Raw genomic sequence first — 26,618 nt, forward strand, 5'->3', positions numbered from 1 at the left:
ATCTTGCTGAGTTGAGGAGGCAAAAAAGGACAAAAAAAAGGCAGTTGTTTTACAGAGAAAGAACTTCAGAAATCAGGGTGGTATACTCTTCAGTCTTGGTTGAATACTAATATAATAATCATAGGTTGAAACTTCATGAGGGAAATTAGAAAAGATTTCAAATTGAATAAAAATAAAAATATACCAAAATTTGTGAGATGCAGTTAAAGCAATGCTTAAAGGGATGTACACAGCTTTAAATGCTTACTTCAAAAAACAAGAGGAGGGCTGGGAATGTGGCTTAGTGTAGAGTGCTAGCTTTAAGCACAGAGAGGCTCAGAGACAGTGCCCAGACCCTGAGTTCAAGCTCCAGGATTGACAAAACAACAATAACAACAACCAGAGGAGTCCGCAATCGATGTTTAAAGATACATACAGGAACAATGCATTTTGATGACATGGGTAGAAGTTAGAGTGATAGAGCCAAAGAATGCCAAAGATTAAAAGGGACCACCTAAAGCTACAAGGAAACAAGTGAAGATTCTACTTACAGTCTCAGAAGGAACCAATCATAATTATTGCCTTGATTTCAGATTTCTAGCTTCCAGAACTATTTGCTTTCACAAGATTCTCTTCACCTAAGGAAAATAGTTCAGGAGACAAATGTCTCTAAAGCTGCTTAAAGCCCAGATCCTGGGATCACTGACATTTAGGGATGTGGCTATGGCCTTTACCCAGATTGAAGGGAAATACCTGATATTATTCAAGAGACCTTCTATAAGATATGATGCTAGAAATCTATATGAATCTCAAGACTGTGGGCTTCTCTCTTTCAAACCAAAACTAATCACCCAACTGGAGCAAAGTAGATCCCTAGATTTAGTTATGAGAAGTTCCAGGAGCAACAGTTTGAAAGAAAGATACCAGCCTTAAAATAAAATATCTGTTCTAAAAAATCAAACAAATATCATGATGGAAAGAGGTCTGGATTGGTAGAACCTTTGTAGAGAAGCAGTACTATAAATGAAAAGAAAGTCGGTTGTCTGTGACTCACTTCTGCAATCCTAGCTACTTAGGAAGCTGAGTACTAGAAGATTGTGGTTCAAAGCCAGCAGAAAGTCTATTAGACTTCATCTCTAATTAACTAAAAAATATGCAAGACTGGATGTGTGGCTCATGAGCAAGATAATCAAGCAAGAGCATGAAGCCCTGAGTGCAACTTTGTTAAAACACAAAACCAGGGCTGGGAAGGTGGCTCAGAGGTAAAGTGCTTGCCTTGCATGCCAGAGGCCCTGGGTTCGATTCCTTAGCACCACATAAGCAAAAAGCAAAAAAAAAAAAAAAACACAAAACCAAATGCAAGTAATGTGGGAAAGTTTTCAGATGTACTCCCCTTTCAGTCAACTGAATAATCACATCATTGAGAATTCATAAAAGTAAAGACTGGCATAATCATCTCTTTTAAACCATCTCTTTTAAACCATCTCTTTTAAACCATCATATATTTACATAGGCAAGCAACTGTATACATGTATTAGATATAAGACATTCCTCAAGAAGTACTCATCAATACTTGCTTATTCATCATCAGAGAATTCACTCTAGAAAGTAGCTCCATAAATACAATGAATGTGAAGCAGAAAGACCCCTGTCCTTTCAAAGTCATCAGAGAAGTGACAGCAGTCAGAAACCCTAAGAACATCACAATGGGGAGAGACTCTGTTAAAAAAGCAATTTAGGCTCAATATGGAAGTATGCATGGTGAAGAGAAGCCTTACATGAATGAAATGTGGGGAAACATTCAGGGATAACAACTGTTTTGGACCATCCAAAAATTCACCCTGGTGAGAAAACAGATGAGTAAAATAAACGTTAAAAAAAAAAAAGCCAGGCGCTGGTGGCTCATGCCTATAATCCTAGCTACACAGGTGGCTGAGAACTTAGGATCGTGGTTCAAAGCCATCCCAAGCAGGAAAGTCCATGAGACTCTTATTTCCAATTAACTACCAGAAAACCAAAGTGGTGCTGTGGCTCAAGAGTGCTAGCCTTGAGCTGAAGAGCTGAGAGACAGCACCCAGGCCCAGAGTTCAAGCTCCACAACCGACAATAAAAAAAAGCTTCAGCAGAGTTAAATTTCTATTTTTTATGTGGTATGGCCAGACCTCTCTCCCCTGACTCATTTGTTGCCTCATTTCAGGCCTTCCTTCCATTTCTGAAAACAAAACAACAAAACAGAATAACCCACAGAGTATCATGAATGTGGATGCTTAAGATTCTTCTCCATCTCACTCCTTATCCGGCTAGGATTCTACAGTCCATCACTGTAACCTCTTCCCCAGCTATTTGGGAAAAAGGCAATCAAGGATGAATCTGGAAAAAGATGGAAACTAGGGGGAAAAATCCCTCTAGTGTACTGACTTCTTCCATTATAACAAAAGAGTCTCCAATTCTTATCAGCATTGGGCTTTCTAGCTATCCTGAGTGTTCATTCATTCTTACCTTCCTTTACTTCATTTCCAATAGTAGACATTTCAAATAGCCTCTATTCATTTCAAAATCCAGCACCTTTACTTCTCAGATCACCATTATCCTTTATCTCTTTACTCACTTATTCTTTCAACAAATGCTACTAAGCAACTGTTTCATAAAAGGCACTACTTGAGTAGTCTTATATTTATTATATAATAATATATATAATAATATATAAATATAATAACATAAGACTATAATATCATAAATATAAGACTACAAGCTAAGCAAGTGCTCTGAAGAATAGAAATTCAGCCTTTACAAAATAAAAGTAACAAAACTCATAATTTATTGCAGAGATATACTAGCTCTATGAGCTATAGATATGAGATAGACACTGAGTACATACTGAAATAAAAATACTCTTAGAAGTAACTTACACGTCTATTAATTGAGAACTCTTAATCAATTATGGAAGATACAGGCAGCTACAGGAATAACAAGGTCACTCTATATAGTTTTGATATGGAGTGATATTTAGGATACATTATATAAAGCAAAAGGTGCAGAGAGTATGCTATAATTTGTGCAAGAGTAGAGAATATAGTATTTTTATGCATATATATACACATATGCATTCTTGGAAGAATAATCAAGAAATTAACATGGTTGCCTTTAGGGAGTGAAACTAGGGACTAAAAGACTGAATAGACTGGTTTATTCATTGAATATCTTTTTATACTTTTTGAATCTGTATAGTTTACATACATTACCTGTTGAAAATAAATGTTAAACTCAAAATTTCCAGTAGATTTCTAGGGCTCTAAATAGGACTAGGGGCATAGCTTAATGGTAACCCACTTGGTTATTAGCATTCACCAGGCCCTAACTTTGAACACCTGCACTACCAAAAAAAAAAAAAAAAATCCTTCATAACCTAATAAGATCCTGCATTGTCTAGATACTGCCTATGTGTCTGGTCCTACCTTGTATCATGACCTCTCTCCTCTGTCTGTTGCAACCCATCAGGTCATGGGGCGCTGTTCCTCAGCTCTTCAGCTCAAGGCTAGCGCTCTACCACTTGAGCCACAGTGCCACTTCCAGCTTTTTCTGTTTATGTGGTGCTGAGGAATCAAACCCAGGGCCTCATGCAAGCAAGGCAAGCACTCTACCACTGAGCCACCTTCCCAGCCCTAATGGATTTTTTTCTACTTGGGTTTGAACTCAGGACCTCCTACTTACTAGGCTGTGCTCTACCATTTGAGCCATATCGTTAGTCCTGTTTTTTGCTGGTTATTTTCCAGATAAGTGTCTCTGGAATTTTCCTGCCTGGGCTGGCTTTGAACTGTGATCCTTCCACTCTTGGCCTCCTAAGCAGTTAGAATTACTGGTGTCCTACAGGCACCCAACTCCTTCAGTGGAGTTTCTTTAAGTTTATAAATTGGGTGGGAAGGGAGGGTGAGTGGCAATGAGTCAAAAAGCACATATTATACAGGAATGTCAAATCAGAGTCACACAACTCATAATGGCTCAGGTACTTTATCACACACAAAAAAGGATGGGAAAATGTAAGGCACTGATGACAAGACAGCTGCCTATTCTTCCCTCATAGAAAACAGCAAAAGCTTTGAGGAAAATCATGAGGATTGTATTACCAATAAAATATGAAGGAAACAGATTTAGTCTTAGGGAAAATGGTCAAGGGGACCTATGAGAATTTTAAGGTCAAGATTATTTTTAAAAATTCTATTCTTTAGCAGCATGGTAAAAATCCAAACCTTTCAGAGAGAAGACATAAAAGCTGGGAGTGAGGGCCTACAAAGGCCTTCCTTTGCTTCCATAGCCCCTTGAAAAATGTCAGGTAAGCTACATAACAATATGGATACAAAAAGAAAATGCTTCATAACCCAAAAAGTATCTGTACTTTCTGAGGTGACCTAGAAACTTCTGTTAGAGACTTTGCCATGACACAAGGCTACAGTGAGCATATTCAATGAGGGAAGGATGAGCTGGGGAGTTACACAGAATGTCCTAGACTCTCCCCACTCCACTGTACCCCTTGATTACTTGCTGTATTCTTAAAATTATTACTAAAGCTTAGTAATGAGTAAGATCTCTGATTCAAGTGAGTCTTTCTGACATTTGAATCTTTTGTCTTATCTCAAAGGAACAGAACTTGGGAGGGGGCAGATGATCAAAATCATTTGTATCTTTGACAGTGACAGGAGTAAAGAAAATAGGAGGAAACTAGGCATGGTAGTACAAGTGTATAGTCCTAGCATTTGGGAGGTAGAAGCAGGAAACAAACAAAAAGAAACAGGAAAGCCAGATGCCAGTAGCTCACGCTTGTAATCCTAGCTACTCAGGGGGCTGAGATCTGAGGATTATGGTTCAAAGCCAGTCAGGGCAGGAAAGACCATGAGACTTTTTTTTTTTTTGGTCAGTTGTGGGGCCTGAACTCTGGTCCTGGGTGCTGTCCCTCAGCTCTTCAGCTAAAGGTTAGCACTCTACCACTTGAGTGTCAGCCCCACTTCCGGCTTTTTCTTTTTATGTAGTGCTGAGGAATTGACCCCAGGGCCTCATGCATGCAAGGCAAGCACTCTACCACTGAGCACCTTCCCAGCCCCACCATGAGACTCTTATCTCCAGTTAACCACCAGAAAACTAGAAGTAGTGCTATGGCTCAAGGGGTAGAGCACTCGCTTTGAGCAGAAGAGCTCAGGGACAGCAACCAGGCCCAGAGTTCAAGCGCCCCCCCCCTCCACCCACCCCCCCCTACTGACCAAAAAAAAGAAAAAGAGGGCTGGGAAGGTGGCTCAGTGGTAGAGCACTTGCCTTGCATGCCTGAGGCCCTGGGTTCGATTCCTCAGCACCACATAAGCAAAAAGAAAAAAGCCAGAAGGGGTGCTGTGGCTCAAGTGGTAGAGTGCTAGCCTTGAGCTGAAGAGCTGAGGGACAGTGCCCAGGCCCAAAGTTCAGGCCCCACGACCGGACCAAAAAAAAATAATAATAATAAAAATAAAATAAATAAATAAATAAAAAGAAAATGAAGAGAAAGAAAAAAAGGAAGTTAGCTGCCTATTATGTAGCTGAGGAAATTAATCTCAATAGTTTTTAATCAAAGGAAGAAGTACCCTGATCTCTCAGTTCATATGTTAGTAGTTTTCCCTTATTTTTTTAAATGTAATTTAATGTTGCTTTTTCAAGTGTCCAACAATGCTTTAGAAAGAAAAAATTTCCATCCACTCACTGGATCATAGTTCTTCCTCTTACATGGCTAACAACCTAGTTAAAAAGACAGATTCTAATTTCATATCTAGGATCATCATTTACTAAAAAACAACCTTTGAAAAGATAATTTAACCTTTCCAAGATTCAATTGTCATTGTTGCTACTCTTAGAAAACAGAGTTTCATGAGAGGGAGCAGGAAAACATTGGTAATCAATATTGGATTCTAGAAGAAACTTGAATGAAAGGTCAGATGAAAATAAACTCTGATTTTAGATAAGACCCTCTTCTGGCCTATGCCACCATAGCCTGGCTCTGTTCCCAGGGCCCAAGCAAAAGTCTTAATAAATGCTTACCAAAAAAAAAAAAAGGTGGGGGGGGGGGGCTTACAGTTGGTAGACCTTAGACTGAAAACATTCTGAGAATGTCTGGAACTCACTACTTATAGGAACATGTAAAAAACTTAGCAAGAGTAAGAACAATAGGGCAAAGATAATTGCAGGCTCTTCACTTTCTAAAACCATGGCACAGCAAAGAAGACAGGGCTGCATGTGTATGATCCAGAGGATCCTCAAAACAAGAGTCTCTGGAACTAGAAATGTTTATTACATCATCAGTTCTTAAAAGACAGAAATCGTTGTTTGGGTTTTTTTTACATTGAGCGCAGGACCTTGTACTTAGTAGGCAGGCACTCTACCACTTGAGTAACACCTTTAGCTCTCAAAGACAGAATTCTAATAAATCTGGCACAAAATCTAGACCAAGTTTCATAATTCCAAGTAGCAGAATGGGAAAGTCTGCAGAATGTATGAATTATTGCCAGGAGGAAATTCATTAAATACTTTTAGAAAGCTGCGAACAACTCTAGAAATATTCAGAGACAGTGTTGTTGCCTGTGGCATTCTTAAAACTCAGGTAACAAGCTCAACTTCATAAGCAAACTTGGAAGCTGTACTGGCTGGCAACCACAGGGAGCAGAGACAGAACACCCACTCTCTTAGAAGCCATACTGTTACAGCAGCCAGGAATTTAACCAAATGCATCATATGTATCCCAATAGAAGAGTTATGATAGTGGAAATGGGAGTAAAGACTGAAGCAATTGATAAATTCTTCCCTTTGGGAAGAGGGTTCTTTGCAGAAAATAGTATAAGATTAGTGGTTTTTGTTTGTTTGTTTGTTGTTGTTGTTTTGCTGGTCGTGTGGCCAGAACTCAGGGCCTGGGTGCTGTCCCTCAGCTCTTCAGCTCCAGGCTAGCATTCTACCACTTGAGTCACAGCGCCACTTCCGGCTTTTTCTGCTTATGTGGTGCTGAGGAATCGAACCCAGGGCCTCATGCATGCAAGGCAAGCACTCTACCACTGAGCCACCTTCCCAGCCCCAGTGTTTTTTTGTTTGTTTGTTTTGTTTTGTTTTGTCAGTTGTGGGGCTTGAACTCTGGGCCTGGGCGTTATCCCTTAGCTCTTCAGCTCAATGCAAGGACTCTACCACTTGAGCCACAGTGCCACTTCCAGTTCTTCTGGTGGTTTATTGGAGATAATAGTCTCATAGACTTTCCTGTCCAGGCTGGCTTTGAACCAAGATCCTCAGACCTCAGCCTGAGTAGCTAGGATTACAGGCATGAGCCACCAGCACTTGGCATGATTAGTGTATTTTATAGGCAAAATTTACACTGACAGACATTAAAGCTGAAATTATTTTCTTGAAATCTTACAATTTCAATATACTGTCAAGAATTCATCAGAAGTTTTTTTTATTAATTATACCTATAATAAACTATTACCAAGTAGTAAGGCAGAAGCGTTAGATTTGGTGCTATAAGCAGTGAACTATAGCGCTACACCCTCTGTCTTCTTGTAGTGATCATCAAAATTATGTAGTGGGTCTCAGCCAAGATGGCTGCCATATAAAAATGGAACAAACAGGGCTGGGATGTAGCTCAGTGGCAAAGTACTTGCCTAGCAAATGCAACTTATTGGATTCAATCCCCAGTACCAAAAAAGAAAAGACAAAAAAATAAAAATAAAAATGGGGTAAACAAGCACACTGTTCATAAACAACCCACCTTAGGGGGCACTCTCCACCTTTCTTTTAACTGTCAGCATGTCTGTCACCCGCATACCTACCTATAAACAAATACAAAAGAGGTTCTGTGTTCCTCTCCACAACAGTGGTTTCCTGCAGGGTTAGCATACTCAGAAAGCAAGGCAGAGGGGGTAACTAAATCCTTTGATGGGTACAATAAGGTATTATGAAGTTTGGAAAAGACCAGGGTAATAACCATTGCCCCCTTTCCTCCTTTTCAAAAGGGCCACCACTTTTTTCCTCAACTGCACACAGGTTGGACTGAAGGTGGCAGCTGCCTCACAAAGCAGTTCTTTGAAAAGAAAGTAATTACTGTGCACTGCCTTTGCTGTGCACCTAAATTGTTAAGAGCACAGTTTGTTAAATGTTATGGTGTAGGTGATTTGCTGAAACTAAACTCACTGCTAAACAAGAATTATTAGCTTTGTATCCATATTCTGACTCTATTTCTCCTTTCTCTTTTCTCCAAAGGCCATTCCGTCCAAGAAATATATCTTAGCTACTAGTGACATTAATTCCTTTTTTTTTTTTTTTGGTCGGTTGTGGGGCTTGAACTCTGAGCCTGGGAGCTGTCCCTCAGCTCTTCAGCTCAAGGCTAGCACTCTACCACTAAAGCCACAGTGCCACTTCCCGTTTTCTGAGTGGTTTATTGGAGATAAGAGTCACATGGACTTCCCTGCCTGGGCTGGCTTTGAACAGTGATCCTCAGATCTCAGCCTTCTGGGTAGCTAGGATTATAGGTGTGAGCCACCAGCATCTGGTGTGACATTAACTCTTAACAGTCATCTAGATAGAAAGCAGGCTTTCAAAGATTTAGTCATAAATCATGTCTTGTAGCACTTTGCTAGTCAAACATGCTCAGAAGATCAAGTTTTCTCTTTCAAGACAGTCACTAAAGAAGCCTCAAAGATACTGACTTTATGGCAAATTGCTACAGAGAAGGAAAAGTACCATAACATGCCAGCTGGGGGGCAATTTATAAGCAAAAACAGTGATGGTCCTTTAAATCTACTTAAGTTAGCATAACTATATTTCACAGGTTAAGGAAAAGATGAAAGACACTTTCATTCAATCTAGGTTTAATGAGAAAATGTGTATGGTCCCAACATGATGTTCACACTGAACCCTTAGAAAATTGAGTTGAAGCTGGGCGCTAGTGGCTCACACCTGTAATCCTAGCTACTCAGGAGGCTAAGATCTGAGGATCATGGTTCAAAGTCAGCCCATACAGGAAAGGCCATAAGATTCTTATTTCCAATAACCAGAAGTGGCACTGTGGCCCAAGTGGTAGAGCGCTAGCCTTGAGCTGAAGAGCTCAGGGACAGCGGGTAGGCCCAGAGTTCAAGCCCCATGACCCCCCCCCCAAAAAAAAAAATTGAGTTGAAATTTGTTTTCAGAGAAAATTCCATACCAGATAAATACCTCTGCTCCATAACTGCTCTTAAACTCCAAAACTGTGCTTAAGCCTTTGGTTACTGAAATAAGACTGCCTGTATTTGAATGTCAACCCAGTCCATTTCTAACTGGGTCATCTTGGGTCACATTCTTTAGTTTCTTCACGTGTTTAAAACAAGTATTGTGGGCTCAGTGGTAGGGTGCTTGTCCCTCATGCATGAGCTCAGCCCTGGGTTTGATTCCTCAGCACCACATAAGCAGAAAAAAAGCCCGAAGTAGCATTGTGGCTCAGGTGGTAGAGCACTAGCCTTGAGCTGAAGAGCTCAGGGACAGCCCGCAGGCCCAGAGTTCAGGCCCTACAACTGACAAAAATAATATAAACAAATAAATAAACAAGCGTTGTGGTAGCAGTACTTAGATCAGAGTTGTTAAAGATATTGAAGGAGATGATCTGTTGCATGGTACTCAACATTTGGTTAGTACTTGACATTTGCTAAAAGCTTAGTAAAAATTAGCTGTCCTTATTTTTGTAGGTGTTATACTTCATTGCAGTTCAGCCACCACCATTTCTGAGAAATGCTTCCTTGATGCAACTCTCAGCTCCAGAAGCCTCTCTTTTGGGCATTTTTCATTTACCTCTATCATATCATTTCTCCCCTGAATTTTAGTACTGGAGCTATATCTTATATCTTTGCATTCACAGGCCAAGAAAGAAGCATTAGTAGGAATTCAAAGACTATTAATTTTTAAAGTTCACCCAATACTTAAACAAATTTGTTATTTTAGCTAACAAAATTAAGCAAAAGATGTCAGCTTCAGTATGAAATCACTTGAGTTTTAGCCATTTGAGTCAGATCCTTAATGTTAATTAATTTCTTTGGCAGAAAGAAGAAGCAGGAGGGAAAAGTAAAGTTCCCAATTCACTAAAAAATTAAGAGCTTTTGAAATTAAGTTGGGGGGGGGGGCAGGTGTGGTCATACAGGCCTGTAATTCTACACTTAGGAGGCTGAGGCACCGGGATCAGGAGTTTGAGGCCATCCTAGACTAAATAGAAAGACATTGTCTCAAAAAAAAAAGAAAACAGCCAGATACCACTGGCTCATGCCTGTGATCCTAGCTACTCAGAAGGCTGAGATCTGAGGATTACAGTTCAAAGCATGAGGCAGGAAAGTATGAGACTCTTATCTCCAATTAACCAGAAAAAAAAAAGCCAGAAGTAGAGTTCAAGCCCCAGTACACACACACACACACACACACACACACACGCACACACGCACACACACACACACACACACACACACACACACACACACACACACACACACACACACAGAGGATGGGGGGAGCATGTTCTTCTTCACTGAATATGAAGTATGGTGAGAGATACGCAGAGAAAAAGTGAAGAAAAACTAAGGAGATGAAAACAGCAGGGAAACAATCTGTTCTACTTAAACCATAAATTGGAAAATCCCTTTAAATATTTCCTCATGAGAAGACCAACCAAATTTCAATTCCCCAAACTGTATTTTAGGCCACACTACTTCATTTAAAGGTGAGAGAAATTTTCACCATGGCGATTTCTGAACAAAACAACAGTGGCAATGGGCCTCTCAGCTCACCTAGGTAAAGAGCCATCCATCACTGCTGACATTCAGATCCACTCATCTGCCCTTAGTTCTAAGTGATGACAAGAAGGAAAGGAAAAAAATGCCTCAAAGTAAGTTCTAGTCACCTAGGTGAATGCAGAAACCATTCTATCACAATTCTAATACCTCAGCTCCCTGATATTTATTAATGAATACAAGCTTCACATTAATTAGATATAGTTGCTTTTACATTTCAAAGGACCTATCTGTCAATGTTTAGCCCAGAGCCATTTTTCACAACCAAGCATTAATGGAATCACTGGTAGAGCTGAAAATAGTTCTCCTACCATAAAGTCACCTGCTCAGAAACAATTCAGTCATCAAGAGATAATATTTAAAGGCAGATTGAAGACAAATGATTAAAACATGTACTTAAAAAAAAAAAAACCTGTAACTAGGGGGTTACATTGCTGCATATGATGTACTCAGAATCCTGCTCTGCTTTTTCTCCCACCACCTTATGACTAAAAGACTCAGGAGAATGCTGTCAGCAAGAAGAGCACGCCTCCAAGCCACAGCGTGAAGGAAGCCCACACCTCTCTATGTAATACTGTCTTTGTACTTCAAAAAGCATAGGTATTAAATGGTAAAAGATAAACTTTGGCCTGTACATAAAAGTAGTTCTAAGAAGACAATTTTCTAAAAAGAAAAGTACCTAGATATGATGTCATGAATCTAGCAAATTCCCTGTATAGCCCACCTGTAGATGTTATTGTTAAGAGCCTGCAGTTGATTGCCATCTCTGACTGCAGTTATTATGGGTTGATAAATTATTTGCATTTACCACAATCACACCAACCTCCTTCTGAAACCCACACAGAGAACCTTGAATCAGAGCACTGTTTTGTTCTGAGGATGTTTTTCCCCACTTTTTTTTCTTTCTCTCTCTCTCTTGTTTTTTTAAAAACTGGTTTGTTTTCTTGTTTTTTAAAAAAGGTCATTTAGAAGGCTGCAGCAGAGATGTATAAATAAAATTAGCAGTAAAGCTTGAAAGGAAATAGGAAAAAAAAATACCTAGCCATGAAATGTTATTTCTGCAAATATGGCCAACAGAAGAAAAGTTTATGTCAATTTATCCATTGAAAGTCTCTCTTTTTGGAGCATTATGTAAGTGTCATAAAAAAATTAAAAAGTAAAAAAATCTGCAGTGGGCTGAACTGGGACATGTGAGGACTCAATACAACTGAGCTTCAAAAACTTAAATATCTCAAACCATTTTTTGCTTATAGCAAATAAAATGCAAAGCTACAGATGCTTTCTCATCTGTGTGTAAATGAAAGTGAAACTGTGTGAGTAGTTAGTATTCTTAGAATTTCTGAGAGCCAGTTTATTTAAATTAAATCAAAGCCAATCTGTATCTGTACAGAAATAATTTTCTCAGGGCTCTTACTCTCTAGACGCTACAGAGCTGTAGATCTTTTCTTCCCTCCATGCCTCCCTCTGAGATAAAGTAGAGAGAGCTTTGCAGGTTGAAACCACTTCAGATGAATCTGAGAGAGGGAGCTTCAAAGGACTCAAAATATCCTGTCTTAACATCTTGCTATAGAGCAGGGTTCAGCTCTTCCTTGCCCCATTCTTTGTGCTCTCACAGCACTCCATATGGTGAATTTACTGATAGCAGGAACTGAGTTTAATTTAGCTTGGTTCAGTAGTTGTTGACCTGAAATGTATGTGTCTATAGGATGTACATAACTTCTAGATATTTATTATCACTGATGCTCTAAAGTAAGAGAAGACATCAAAACTGCAGTTAGCATATTTTAAGTCTCTGAATGTGAGACAACATTTACAAAAAGCCAAGGAACCACAAATATTATAAAAGGGGAATCCAATTTAATGCCCTGAAGCAGCACAGACATTCAGAGTATTTGGTATTTACTTTCCTGTCTGCTTATTTACTGCAGACATGTGGCTTTCAACAGACTTTATTTATTTTTTCTTTTGGCAGGACTGGGGTTTGAACTTAAGGCCTCAAGCTTTCTAGGTAGGCAGCTTTCCACTTGAGTCATGTTATAGCCCCTGGACTTTATTTTTTCAAAAGTCTATTTTCTATTTATAATCCTATACCCCCATTTTCAAACTGATCATAATGTATATTTCTACTGACAGAAAAAAAATCTGGGCAAACTGGTCAAGACCAATCAAGTTATCTAGTATAGACCCACTAAACACCAAGAAAGTGACCTTTTCATATCTCTATGTATGAAATGGCACCACTTCTCTGTTGATTCTTTTTTTATTTTTTCGGCTTATGTGGTGCTGAGGAATCGAACCCAGGGCCTCATGCAGGCAAGGCAAGCGCTCTACCACTGAGCCACCTTCCCAGCCCTATTCTCTGTTGATTCTTAAGTGACCTTAGTTCTAAGCAGGGTAATAATGACACCAAGTGTGTTTGTCTCAGTGTCTGTCTGTCTCTATCTTTCCCACCCTCACCCCCTAGGCGTGCGCACGCGCGCATGCACACACACACACACACACACACACACACACACACACACACACTCCTGAAAACACTGTGTACACTGAAGCCTTTCACTCTCTACCGCTTCCTCCCCACTGACAAACGCAGCCATGCTGCCAAGGCAGCAACCCCCACGTGAAATATGAAGGAGTGGAGGCGAAACAGCTCAATCAAAACAGCCTGGGAAAGGGAAGGAGGGTATGCTTGTCAGAAAAGGTCTCCAGAGACAGGCCAGAAACTTTGGCTTCTTTTGGCCATTCTTGACAGATAATCCTACTCAAGGTCCTGTTGAAGGTCAAGCCCTCCCTTTAATAATATTAAGAACACTATTAAAAATCCACACTGTTATTTGAAAAGTGCATGGTGAAAAATGTCAGAGTGCAGTACATAAGCACACTCTGAGGAGCAGAATGAAGAGCAGTTTTGAAAGCCAAGCAGAAACTGATGAGCACAGAGGTGGGGGGGAGCTTCCAGGCGCTGCAGCACATGCACAGAGCTGTTGCACTCCAGGCAAGGTGCTACAGATGACCCAGCAGGATACAGATTAATCAGCTTTCTGAAATGGAATATGGCTCTTCAGATTCCCTCCACAAGACTCCTTCATTTAAAACTCATGCACTCTGGCCAGTCAATTTCCATAAATCTCCAGTTGACTAAATTGCTCTCAATATTAACACTAAAATTCTGTGGGGGGCCGGGAGGACACGTGAGTGCGTGCATGCTATTCCTAAAAGCCCTATCATGTTCTGGGAAAGTTTAAAAAGGAGAAATGGAGTGAGATCCATCTTCAGGGAGAATCTACAGTGAGAAGAGCTTGAGATATTAGCCAACTTTTGTTTCCTCTGCTTTTATTTGTCCTTGGGGAAAAACAAAAAAGGACACTTAAAAAAAGTATCTGTGAAATGGAGAGACAAAGGGTGAACAAATGAAGCAGTGGTACTCACTAGACAGTATGTTGAAAATCATCTATATAACTTGTAGATGGGAATGGGAGGGAAAAACTGGGAGAGCGCCAGGGAAGGAATGACACTGTTCAAAAAGAAATGTACTCATTATCTGACTTATGTAACTATAACCACTCTGTACATCACCTTTATAAAAACAATACAAAAATGGGGGGGGATTAATGTCTGTAATGGTTGTTAGGAAAATAGAGGAAAAGGGAACAGGCCAAACATTCAAGGACATTCATAATTCCTTCTTCTCGTAGGATATTTTACAGTTTCCCTTTGTGATTTTCCAGGGAAATTCAGGGTTTATATAATTTGGTAGTTGCTTGATGCTAGACATTGGAATTGTCTGGCAGAGGGCCTGAATAACAAACGATGCCAAAAGACAGAAGCGCCTGATACAGATAAGACCTTAAGTGCTGACAGGCCAGGTATATCTAATACCCACAAAATCACCAGAGGATACACACTTCCAAATTGGGGGCAAAGGCTACAGCTTCAGTGCTATTTCTACATCTCCAGATAACTACCTTCACTGCTTATTCAGGAGTATGGATTATTAAAGGTGAGAGAGCAAGCTGGATTAAAAGCCAGACACATACCATATTGCAGACAGAGACTAAATTCCAGACCTACATGATTCTTAGAAGAAGGTTACTCTAATGTGACCAGTTGGAGACACCAAATTGCTTTGTCTCCTACTTTCTAGAATTATGCAAGGAAAAACTGCATCTCTGCTGTCATTACTTTACCATGGGACCCAAGGGAGACCTCAGTCTCTTTGGAAGGACTCTTGATACCAATAACATCACTCTCTGGAAGAGAGTTTCTGTTCCCTAGGAATGGCAAAGATACCAACAAAAAAACAAGCTCCAAGAGGGCCAAGACCCTATCTATCTATCTGCTCCCCACTGCATTTATAATGCCTATAAACAGTATGCACTGGAGGTAGGGAGGTAGGGAGAAAGGGAGGGAAGGAAGAAAGGAGGGAGGAAGGGAGGAAGAAGGAACTAAATCTGTAAAACTTCTGACACAAAATCCAAAAGTACTATCTCTGACTATACCTAGTCAGAGATACTGACACACACCTACAATCCCAGCATTCAGAAGGCTGAAGCAGGAAGAACAGGAGTTCTAAGCCAGTATGGGCTACAGAGAGGGCTCAAGGTCATTCTGAGATATAAGAGATCCTTTCTTCAACAACAACAACCACAAAGAACACTATGCTTACCAAAAGTCAGAGACAACTTGGACTGACACAGGCCTTAACAAGTATGATCACATCATTAGTGCTCAGGGAAGTAAGCCAGGGCAGAGGGCAAGGTGGGTCACAGGAGCAGAATAGAGTTCTCTTCCAGAGCAAAGTTTCCTTAACTGGAAGAGGAAAGCTGGGAGTGAGGGAGGGGATAACTATCCAAAAAAGAAATGTATTCTTTAGTTGACTTACGTAACTGTAACACCTTTGTACATCACTTTTATAATAACAAAAAAATTTTTTAAAGAATTGATGTCTAGGGCTGGAAAGGTGGCTCAGTGGCAGAGTGCTTGCCTTACATGCATGAGGCCCTGGGTTCGATTTCTCAGCACCACATAAGCAGAAAAAGCTGGAAGTGGCGCTGTGGCTCAAGTAGTAGAGCACTAGTCCTGAGCTGAAGAGCTGAGGGACAGCACCAGACCCAGAGTTCAGGCCCCACGATGGACCAAAAAAAAAAAAAAGAATTGATGTCTAAACACTAATTCTTCCCAGTTCTTAACTATGTTCCTGACAACTCTACACAATGCCTTAAATTAGAAACATAACTAAGCGTAATCAAGACTACAATTTTACTCTGCAATTGTTTCTTTGTTTTTATAAATTCCTCTGCTATCTCATTATTCCCTTCTTGAGGAATTCCAAAGGAAGGTCAACTTGAAACTGCTTTTTAAATGAGTTGTATTGACTGTCAAATATGTCATTTTTTATCTTCACTTTGTCACACAAATTAGAAAATAAGCTCATGTTTGCACAGATTTTCCATAGGGCAAAAAGAACTCACTGTTTTCAAAGAGAGGACTTGAGATGATTTTCTTTTACTAACAAATGTTTAAGCAGGACACAGTGATTTTTTTTTGGGGGGGGGTGAGAGGCTAACTGTAGAAGTTGAGTGGTCCATGTCAATTAAGTTATGACAAAACAAGATCACATAGCCTTGCTCCATGCTAGCTGACTTTTAGAATCAAAAGCTTCTGTATAGTTTGTGTGTAACAGCCAGAATATTCTACCTTTCTCCAGCTGCCATGTACTCAAGTCATTATTCTTCAATCTGAGGAGATAGACTTAGGATTAATAATTTATTACCTTCCTGTACTGCAATGTAGTTAAGAATGTAGGCCAGTTTGGCAGGAGAAAGTTCCTGCTGTAGACTTAATGCTGTAAGATACAATCCATTAGTCATCTACCTTAAATTAGGTGCCCAGCATCTAGATAGAATATGAGCAAAGATAGAATGCCACTGAGAAAGTCTCCCCAAAATGCCTTTCTCCCGAAGACCAATGTATTTTCAAAATATAAAATCTTCTTAAAGAATAAAGATACCACTTCATCTGAGAGGCCTAACAAGGGCTACAGCCCTCAAATATACCTAAAGACAGAGGATAAAGGGGGAAAGTCAGAACCCACAGTTGCTTTCTGTTTACCAGGGACACTTACCTGGGCTCATGAATTCAAGTAGGAATGAAAATAAAAGAGAATGGCAACTAGTAAGGAAGAAAGCTCTTGCTGAGCTAAGCCAGCAGCTCTCTCTGCCCTATCTGTAATCAGAGTGATAATTAATTTCTCCATCTAGAGTTTTGGCTAATTAAAATATGCAAAATAACAGGACAGATGAAGATCAAAGTATCTTCTTTGCCCAGTGCTGGTTGCTCATGCTTATAATCCTAGCTACTCAGAAGGCTGAGATCTGAGGATCACGGTTCAAAGCCAGACTAGCAGGAAAGCCCAGAAAACCAGAAGTGGGGCTGTGGCTCAAGTGGTAGAGTTGAGTATTGAGCTGAAGAGCTCAGTGACAGCTCCCAGGCCCAGATTTCAAGCCCCACACACAAAGTCATCTTTAAGCTGGGTGCCAGTGGCTCGTGCTTGTCATCCTAGCTACTCAGGAGGCTAAGATCTGAGGATCACAGTTTGAAGCCAGACCAGGAAGGAAAGTCCCTGAGACTCTTATTTCCACTTCCAGAAAAAGCTGGAAGTGGAGCTGTGGCTCAAGTGGTAGAATGGTTGACTTGAGGGAAAAAAAAAAAAAACCTCAAGGACAGACGAGGCCGTGAGTTCAAATCCTAGGACTGGCACACACACACAAAAAATCTTTATAGTAAGTGATACTGATAAGGGTGAATAGAGAACATGACAGAGCTATGTAATCACAAATGGTCTTTCTTATACTTTCCTATACTGAACTAACCCTACCCTAATTGGACAAATATAGGCTACCCTGGTATAGGCAGATCAGCTATAGTATAATAATCCTAAAAACTGGCCACTATGTACAATAGGATTCTTTTTGTAACTTCGTCAATCAGAAAATCCTTAGACCATTTGTAGAGTAAATTAAAGAAAAAGTGAGGAAAGGAACATAAGTTATCCACTAAACATTGTTGCCTTATTGGACATGAAATGCCCACATAATGGACTAAGATTGAAAAACAGAGCAGAAAAGGCCAATTCTCCCTAACATACACATAGTGCTGTTTCCAACATTATCCTTAGATTACTCCAACACGAACTTTATTGTCAGCTACTATGTACTTGACGCTAGGGATGCAATTCTGAGTAAGACAACTTTGTGAGCAGAGACATACAGCAGGTAATCATATAGACTTCTGCTTGCAGTTATGATAGAGGAACTCACCATCCCGACATAAACACTATACATCTGGACTGAACACACAAAACAAGGTTTGTTTTTTTTTTTGGGGGGGTCCGGTCATGGGGCCTGAACTCTGGGCTTGGGTGCTGTCCCTCAGCTCTTCAGCTCAAGGCTAGCGCTCTACCACTTGAGCCACAGCGCCACTTCCAGCTTTTTTATTTTTGCTTATGTGGTACTAAGGAATCGAACCCAGGGTCTCAGGCATGCAAGGCAAGCACTCTACAACTGAGCCACCTTCCCAGCCCCGACAAAACAAGATTTTTAGTGCAATGATAACAGGTAGTACAAAGCTGCAATCGTGAGAGAAATGAAGATAGTAAGACTCCAAACCACCCAGTTCTCTGTTAAGGGATAATTTCCCAACTATTTGGGAACCTAAAGACTTAACAGTGGGGTCTCACTAAGCCCAAGAAACAGGGATCTGCTTTTGGCTGAGATTTGAGTGTATTGCATTGCAAGTAAGGACTTATAAAGAAAGGAGACCCCCCCACCCCGAAGTCCAGTGGTAGGGTGTTCTGTCAGTCTGTGGGTAAGAACAGAACAAAGCACAGGACAAGACTAGTCTGATGTTTATTAGATGGTAGATGCTACATGGCCATGACGAAAACTGAATCATTAGAAGTCAAGTAGTGCTAGTAGCAGGTGGATGAGCATGTTAAAGAAATCATATTAGGGCTGGGATGTAGCTCAGTGGCAAAGTGCTTGCCTAGCAAGTGCAACATCCTGGGTTCGATCCCCAGTACCAAAAAGGAAAAGACAAAAAAAAATACAGTTAAAAGAAATCATATTAGGGGCTGGGAAGGTGGCTCAGTGGTAGAGCGCTTGCCTTGCATGCCTGAGGCCCTGGGTTCGATTCCTCAGCACCCATAAGAAAAAAGAAAAAAGCCGGAAGTGGCGCTGTGGCTCAAGTGGTAGAGCGCTAGCCTTGAGCTGAAGAGCTGAGGTACAGTGCCCAGGCCCAGAGTTCAGGCCCCACGACCGGACCCCCCCCCCAAAAAAAAACAACCAAAAAAAAAAAAAAAAGAAAGAAATCATATTAGCAAGGTGCCTGTTGCTCACACCTGTAATCCTAGCTATGCAGGCGGCTAAGATCTGAGGAGCATGGCTTGAAGCCAACTGGGGCAGGAAAGTCCACAAGCATCTTATCTCCAATTAGCGACCAGAAAACCGAAGTGACACTATGGCTCAAAGTGGTAGAGCACTAGCTTTATATGTAAAAGCTCAGAGACAGTGCTCAGGCCCTGAGTTCAAGACCCACAACCAAAAAAAAAAAAGTTTAAAATTGAGGCTTCTGGGCTGGGAAGGTGGCTCAGTGGTAGAATGCTTGGATGTATGAGACCCTGGGTTGGATTCCTCAGCACCACATAAGCAGAAAAAAACAGAAGTGGTGGAGCTGGGAAGGTGGCTCAGTGATAGAGCGCTTGCCTTGCATGCCTGAGGCCAGGGGTTTGATTCCTCAGCACCACATAAGCAAAAAGAAAAAAGCTGGAAGTGGTGCTGTGGCTCAAGTGTAGAGTGCTAGCCTTGAGCTGAAGAGCTGAGGGACAGTGCCCAGGCCCAGAGTTCAGGCACCATGACCCACCAAAATAAATAAATAAATAAATAAATAAATTAATTAATTAATTGAGGCTTCTTAGCATAGTCTGACCACTACTAAAACTGCCATTCCAGCTTGACTCTTGTTAATCTGTTCCAGTTCATGAAAATTTATTTGCATTCCTATTGCCTGGTAATAGTTTTTGAATCTTTCAATTCAACATTCAGAACTGTCCAGATGGGAGGGAAGGGATAAAATGTACTCATTACCTTACTGATGTAACTGGAACCTCTCTGTACAGCATCTTTACAAGAAAATAAAATTAAAAAAAAAAAACACAAAAAAACTGCCTAGATATCAACTTCTCTGGAAAGGATTCCTCAGATCTTCCTTTTACCTCAAGCTAAATGCTTCTTCTCTGATTCCAGTAGCACTCTCCTTGGCTTCCCTCCATCTTCTCACTTACTGTATCCCAGTGCTTATATCTATGTCCCCATCAAATTGAACCTTCTCTCAGCAGGGGCTGTGTTATACTCATCTTTATTGTTCCAGTGCCCAGTGTGGGACCAGACTTCTAATAAGTTCTCAGAGAATGGCTTATAATTGAATAATTTTTCTCTGTGCCAAAAACATAGTGTAATTTCTTTCCTGGAAGCAGGTCAGAAAATGTTTTCATAGTCAATTGTTTGTTTTAGGCCTGTATTAGCCTCCTTGTTTTAGATTTCCAAGCCCAATTAAGTTTTTTCATCTCCCACAAACCTACACATATAACTCTCAGGATGTATACACTGAGTATACTAATATATTTGTTAAGATTTTAGTCTCATCTTAGTAGTTGAAAAAGCATTGTACCTCCTTAATGTGCCTTTGTATACACCTGCTCTGATTATGCTGATTTCAGTTTAATTCTGAAAACATAATTTCCTTATTGCTAATTTATTAATTTATTCAGTCAACAAATATTTTTATGGTGCATCTATTATGTGCTTGGAATACTTAGCATAAATAAAAGAGGTAAGATCCCAGCTCTCTTTTTTAAGTTATACAAAAACACTGAGAAAAGATCTGGAAACACACAAGAATATAGACAGAATAATTCCAGTAGCTCACAACTATAATCCTAGCTACTCAGGAAGCTGAGCTCTAAAACTGTGGTTTGAAGCCAGCACAGGTAGAAAAGTCTGTGAGACTCTTATCTCCAATTAACCACCAAAAAGTAAGAAGTGGAACTGTGGCTCAAATGGTAAAGTGCTAGCCTTGAGTAAAAAAACTCAGGGATAGGGCCTAGATCCGGAGTTGAAGCCCTAGTACCAACGTGCGTGCGTGCGTGCGTGCGTGCATGTGTGTGTGTGTATTTATATCTTACTTCAGATTGTTTTCTATTATATAACCTTGTTTTCACTGCACAGAACTGATACTATAGCAAATATAGAATTGTGTACCTTGCTTTTATCATTTAACATTTCCTTCCCCCATGTATTTATTATTCTAAAATATGAATGTTGGGGTGGGATAATATTCTACCAAGTAACTATACAAAAAATTTACCACTGTATTGTAGGACAGGTTACAGCAATACTTTGTCAGCATAGAATGAGTACTTTAATTCACAGTATATAAATGCATCCTTAAACTTGTAAAAGAGAATTAAAAGGTATTAAGTCAAAGGATATGAACTTCATTAGGTCTTGTGATAGCTATGCCAAAGAGTTCTCTATTTTAATTTCCCAAAACCATATGAAGGCAATCACATCACCCTTTAGCAGCACTAGATGTTTTTAATTTTTATAATGTTGAAAACTGAACCTAGAACACTGCATAAATGTTTTGCCACTAAGCTATATCCCAAGCCCTTAGACATTTTTTGCTTTAATTTTTATCAATATGATAGATTATAAAGCTGAGAGTTCTCAGTCAGGTACTGGCAGCTCATGCCTGTAATCCTAGCTACTCAGGAAGCTTAGATCTAAGGATCAGGTCTTGAAACCAATTTGAGCAAACATTTCTAAGAGACTCTCTAATTAATGAGCAAAAAAGCCAAAAGTAGAAGAGTGGCTCAAGTGGTAGAGAGCCAGCCTTAACTGAAAAAGCCAAGTGAGAGCATGAGGCACTGAATGTAAGCCTAAGTACCAGAAAAAAAAAAAAAAAAAAGGTGGCATTGGAGGAGTGGTTCACTTGGTAGAGCACTAGCTTATGAGCAAAAGTCTCAGCTACCAAGATTTAGTCCTGATCTCAGACCTTTTAAAAAAAAAGAAAGAAAGAAAGAAAAAAGGGCTTTCTCAGGTAGGTGTCAGTGACTCATGTCCATAATCCTAAGTTCTCAGAAGGCTGAGACTCAAAGATCAAAGCAGAAAAGTCTGCAAGACCTCATCTCCAATTAACAAGCAAAAAAGTAAAGCTAGAGAGACCTTGTTCAAGTAACAGAGTTCCAGCAAATGAAGCCCAGCAAGTGTGAGGCTTTAGATACTAAATAAACAAATAAACAAATAAATAAATAAATAAAGCCGCCTCATTTCAACCTGGGGCTCTCTGATTACAAATAAAAATATACCTTTTAAATAGTTCTAATTTCTTATGACACTCTTAATATCCCTTATTCAATTTTTAATTAAAATATTATACCTTTAAAGAAAAATGTTATAAAAATAAAATTTAAAAATAAAAAAGTTTTGGGCTGGGAAGGTGGCTCAGTGATAGAGCACTTGCCTTGCATGCATGAGGCCCTGGGTTCAATACCTCAGCACCACATAAGCAAAAAGAAAAAAGCCAGAAGTGATGCTGTGGCTCAAGTGGTAGAGCGCTAGCCTTGAGCTGAAGAGCTGAGGGACAGCGCCCAAGCCCAGAGTTCGGGCCCCACGACCGGATCCAAAAAATAAAAAACAAACAAACAAACAAATAAATAAATAAGTTGCAGGATGCCAGTGGCTACAATCCTAGCTACTCAGGAGATTCTGAGGATCTTAGTTTCAAGCCAGCCTGGGCAGGAAAGTCTGTGAGACTCTTAACTCCAATTTATCACAGAAAAATCTGGAAGTAGTACTATAGTGCAAATGGTAGAGTGCTAGCCTTAAGCAAAAGGAGCTTAGGGACAGTGCCCAGGCCTAGAGTTCAAGGCCCAGAATTAGCAAAAAAAAAAAAAAATTGATGTGAAAGAGCTCCAATAAATTTAAAATATTAGGCAGGCACTGGTAGCTCTCGCCTATAATCCTAGCTACTCAGGAAGCTGAGATCTGAGGATCACAGTTCAAAGCCAGCCCAAGCAGGAAAAGTCCATGAGACTCTTATCTCAAATTAACCACCAGAAAACAGGAAGTGGCACTGTGGCTCAAGTGGTACAGTGCTCACCTTGAGCTGAATGGCTCATGGATTGCTCCCGGGCCCAGAGGTTAAGCTCCAGGACTGATAAAAATAAATAAATATATTCAACAAACATGTCTGTCACATGTTGCTGGCATGTTCACATAGTAAAAATGTATATGGCTGTTGATCCTGTATTTCCATAGTAAAAGCTTTTCTAAATGGGATAGATGCAAGTACTCCTAACAACACATCTTTGCTCTGTGCACTCACACTGCTCACTGGGGTCCTGTTTTTTGTTTTTTTTTTTTGGTTCAGTCGTGGGGCCTGAACTCTGGGCCTGGGCGCTGTCCCTCAGCTCTTCAGCTCAAGGCTAGCACTCTACCACTTGAGCCAGAGCGCCACTTCCGGCTTTTTTCTTTTTTTGCTTATGTGGTGCTGAGGAATCGAACCCAGGGCCTTGAGCATGCAAGGCAAGCGCTCTACCACTGAGCCACCTTCCCAGCCCACTGGGGTCCTGTTTTTAAGTACCAATTTCAAGGAGTACTAAACACTTGCCCAAGGAGCCCGTAAGGCTATATTTAGCCAAATGTGATTGAAAAACACACAAAGACTCCAAATTGTGTTTTTCCTCCCTTATATTTTGAATCCTTCAAATGCAAACTTGTATCATAATTCTGGACAAGAAAAATAAAAGTTGTCTTTGGTTCTCCAAAAGATTATCTGTGGTCTGAAAGAACATGAGGCTGGGTTAGGCTCCTGCTCTGCCATTTCTTGCTGTGTGACCTTGGTCAAGTTATTTTACCTTTCTGCGTCTCAATTTACTCATATATAAAATGAGCACAAAACTACTTGTTTTAGGGTTATCATGAACATCAAATGATAAAATCATGGTAATATGCAATGTTTTTAGTCTGAAACCTATTATATAGTTGGTACACTATCCAAAAAGATTTTCCCAATTTCCTGGCATTACATCTATTACTTAATTCAAATAATCTTATATAAAATGTTGACGGGAACTAGTCAACATAGCATCATTTGAGGCAAAAACATTTAGGTCAGCTTTCTATCAACTGAAATTTCCACTGCTGTAATTATGTAATCATCATCCACCACTGCAAAACAACAAAAACCCCAAAGCTGATGTTACTAAAATTGCTAAACACAGTAATTACTTCATTCTACAGACCATGATGATCAATTACTTTAGGGAAGCACTAGAAATCTTTGTAACTGTCAAAGCAAAAGGCTGATTAGTTATCCCCAATATCAGACATGCTTCTCGACAGCAGAAGGTTTGGTCATTGTCCAGAACGGCAGCATACTAAAGTCTTTCTCAAATTGCTGTTTTGTCACATGTCATAGCCTGAAGGGAACCATGTTTTAAAAAAAAATTAAGACAGAAATGGCATTGGCCTTTGAAATTTAGCCTTCTTATCACTGATTGCTGACAAGAGGCTCTAGTAGGGTAAAATCATCTCAAAGATGAAAGCACAGTCTATGAAATCTACCAAATAGCCCCTTTCTAGACAAAAAGCAGTATATTCTCCCTGTAAGTGAAGATTCCTCTAGGAAAGGAAGAAAACTATTATTTTCTAAGTATCTATGTTCAGAGTGCTATACTACATGCTATAATTATATTACTCCTCAAATCAAGCTGAGGTAGATTATATCCTTCCCCAAAGATTAGGTAAACTGGGTACAGTGATGTAAGCCTGTATCCCCAGCACTTAAGAGAAGGAGGAGATATACAAATTAAAGGCAAACCTTTAAGACTCTGTGAGAGAAGGGGGGAAGGGAGGAGAGAAGGAAGAGGATAGAGAGAGAGAGAGAAAGAAAATTAGGAAATTTGCTAGGTGTAACTCATGAAGTGAAAACACTCAGTTCCAGGATCCAGATCTGTCCAATGCTGAAAGCTTTTTCTTCTCAATACATCTTTTGATTTTTGGGCCTCATGCTTACAAAGCAGGCACTCCACCACTTGAGCCACACCTCTAAACCCTTTACTTTTCTGCATATTGCAATGTTAATTTTGAAGTACAGACTTGCTTTATGCCTAGGCTGTAATTATCCCACTTGTGTTTCCCCATGTTAATGGGGATGACAGGTACATACCAAAGTGTCCAGACATTGTGCTGGTCCTGTAGTTGAGATAACAGGTGCGTGCTACTACATCTAGCCATTGATTGAAATGGAGTCTTGGAAACTTTTATGCCTGGACTGACTGAAAAACACAGTCTCCTGATCTCTACCTCACAAGTAGCTGGATTACAGGCTTAAGCTTGGCTTCAATACATCCTTTTCAAATCTCAAAATGACTGTGCTATGTTCCTTATGAAAAATAATAGAATTTAAATCTTGAGTCAAAACAGAGTAAAACCAACAAACCAAAAGGATGACAGCTTTTTTTGTTTTTTGTTTTTGGCCAGTCATGGGGCTTGAACTCAGGGCCTAGGCTCTGTCCCTGAGAGTCTTTTGCTCAAGGCTAGTACTCTACCACTAGAGCCACAGCGCCACTTCCAGTTTTTTCTGTGTATGTGGTACTGAGGAATTGAACCCAGGGCCTCATCCATGCAAGGCAAGCACTCTACCACTGAGCCACCTTCCCAGCCCAAGGATGACAGTTTGATAGTTTCTGCCACCCAGTAGTCTTCAAAATGAATGGAGGGACTCACAGATTCCACATGCCCCCCCACCCACCCCCCCGCTGCCTTTTTTTTTTTTTTTTTTTTTTTGGTGCCATTCCTGGTACTTGAACTCAGGGACTGGGTGTTATCCCCGGGCTTTTTGCTCAAGGCTAGTGTTCTACCACTTGAACTACAGATCCATTTCTGGATTTTTTGGTAGTTAATTGGAGATTAGAGTCTCATGGACTTTCATGCCCAGCTGGCTTTGAACCTTGATCCTCAGATCTCAGCCTCCTGAGTAGCTAGATTATAGCTGTACCCAGTCAGAGTGCCCTTGTTAAATTTTATATCTATCAAGAAAATAGTACCTGTTGACAACCACAGAGCACTGAAACAGAAGCAAGTATAAAGCAGGTACAGGCTTTTCAACCACTTCACAGATGTCTGCCAACAATATCCTGATAAAATCCAGGAAGCAAGACTTGGCTTGACTCCCAGCTTCTTCTCCATGGCCTTCCAGACAGGCAGAACCAGCACACTAGAAAAATAGAAAGAGAAGAATTATATGCCAAGTAATTAATAATTGATTCCTGGAAATGTGGACTCAGAGAATGTGACAGATTAGGAGAAAGAAATATTTCCAGATTGTCTTTCATTGCTCATTCCTGCCAGTAAATTCTAAACCTGATCTTTGACATAGCCTATAATTATCAGTGTGGCAACACAGCAAGGGATTTTAAATGAATCCACTGCAAAAGTGAAGTATTTTATGCTTCATTAGTGTCTAATCTAACAGTAAATTGTCTATGTAACAGAATGGAAAAGCTATCAGCCCTAGGGTTGGAGGAGTAGTTCAGTTGGTAGAGTGAGGCCTAAAATGTCAGGTACAGAGTCTGAGTACAGCTCTCAGGCCAAGATAATAATAATAACAACGACGACTCTCAGCCTGGAAAAAAAAAAAGCTTTTGACTTTCCAGTCCTAGTTATACAAACAGTTTTATGACTTTGACCAAACACACTGAAAAGAAGTTGGACTTGT

At 40.1% G+C, this 26,618-nt stretch overlaps 1 protein-coding gene across 2 annotated transcripts in view; it reads right to left on the minus strand.

Moving 5' to 3' along the window:
* The window catches only part of Kiaa0319l (KIAA0319 like), a 104,186-nt gene that overhangs the window by 74,679 nt on the left and 2,889 nt on the right, over positions 1-26,618 (minus strand). For both annotated transcript variants that reach the window (XM_070008881.1, XM_070008880.1), the window contains exon 2: positions 25,948-26,117. In XM_070008881.1, the coding sequence (XP_069864982.1) occupies positions 25,948-26,089 (142 nt within the window). In that variant the 5' untranslated portion in view covers positions 26,090-26,117. The remainder of the gene's footprint in view (positions 1-25,947; positions 26,118-26,618) is intronic.

Source organism: Dipodomys merriami, unplaced genomic scaffold (assembly GCF_024711535.1).
Source record: "Dipodomys merriami isolate MVZ:Mamm:240054 unplaced genomic scaffold, mDipMer1.0.p SCAF_71, whole genome shotgun sequence".
Classification (NCBI taxonomy): Eukaryota; Metazoa; Chordata; class Mammalia; order Rodentia; family Heteromyidae; genus Dipodomys; species Dipodomys merriami.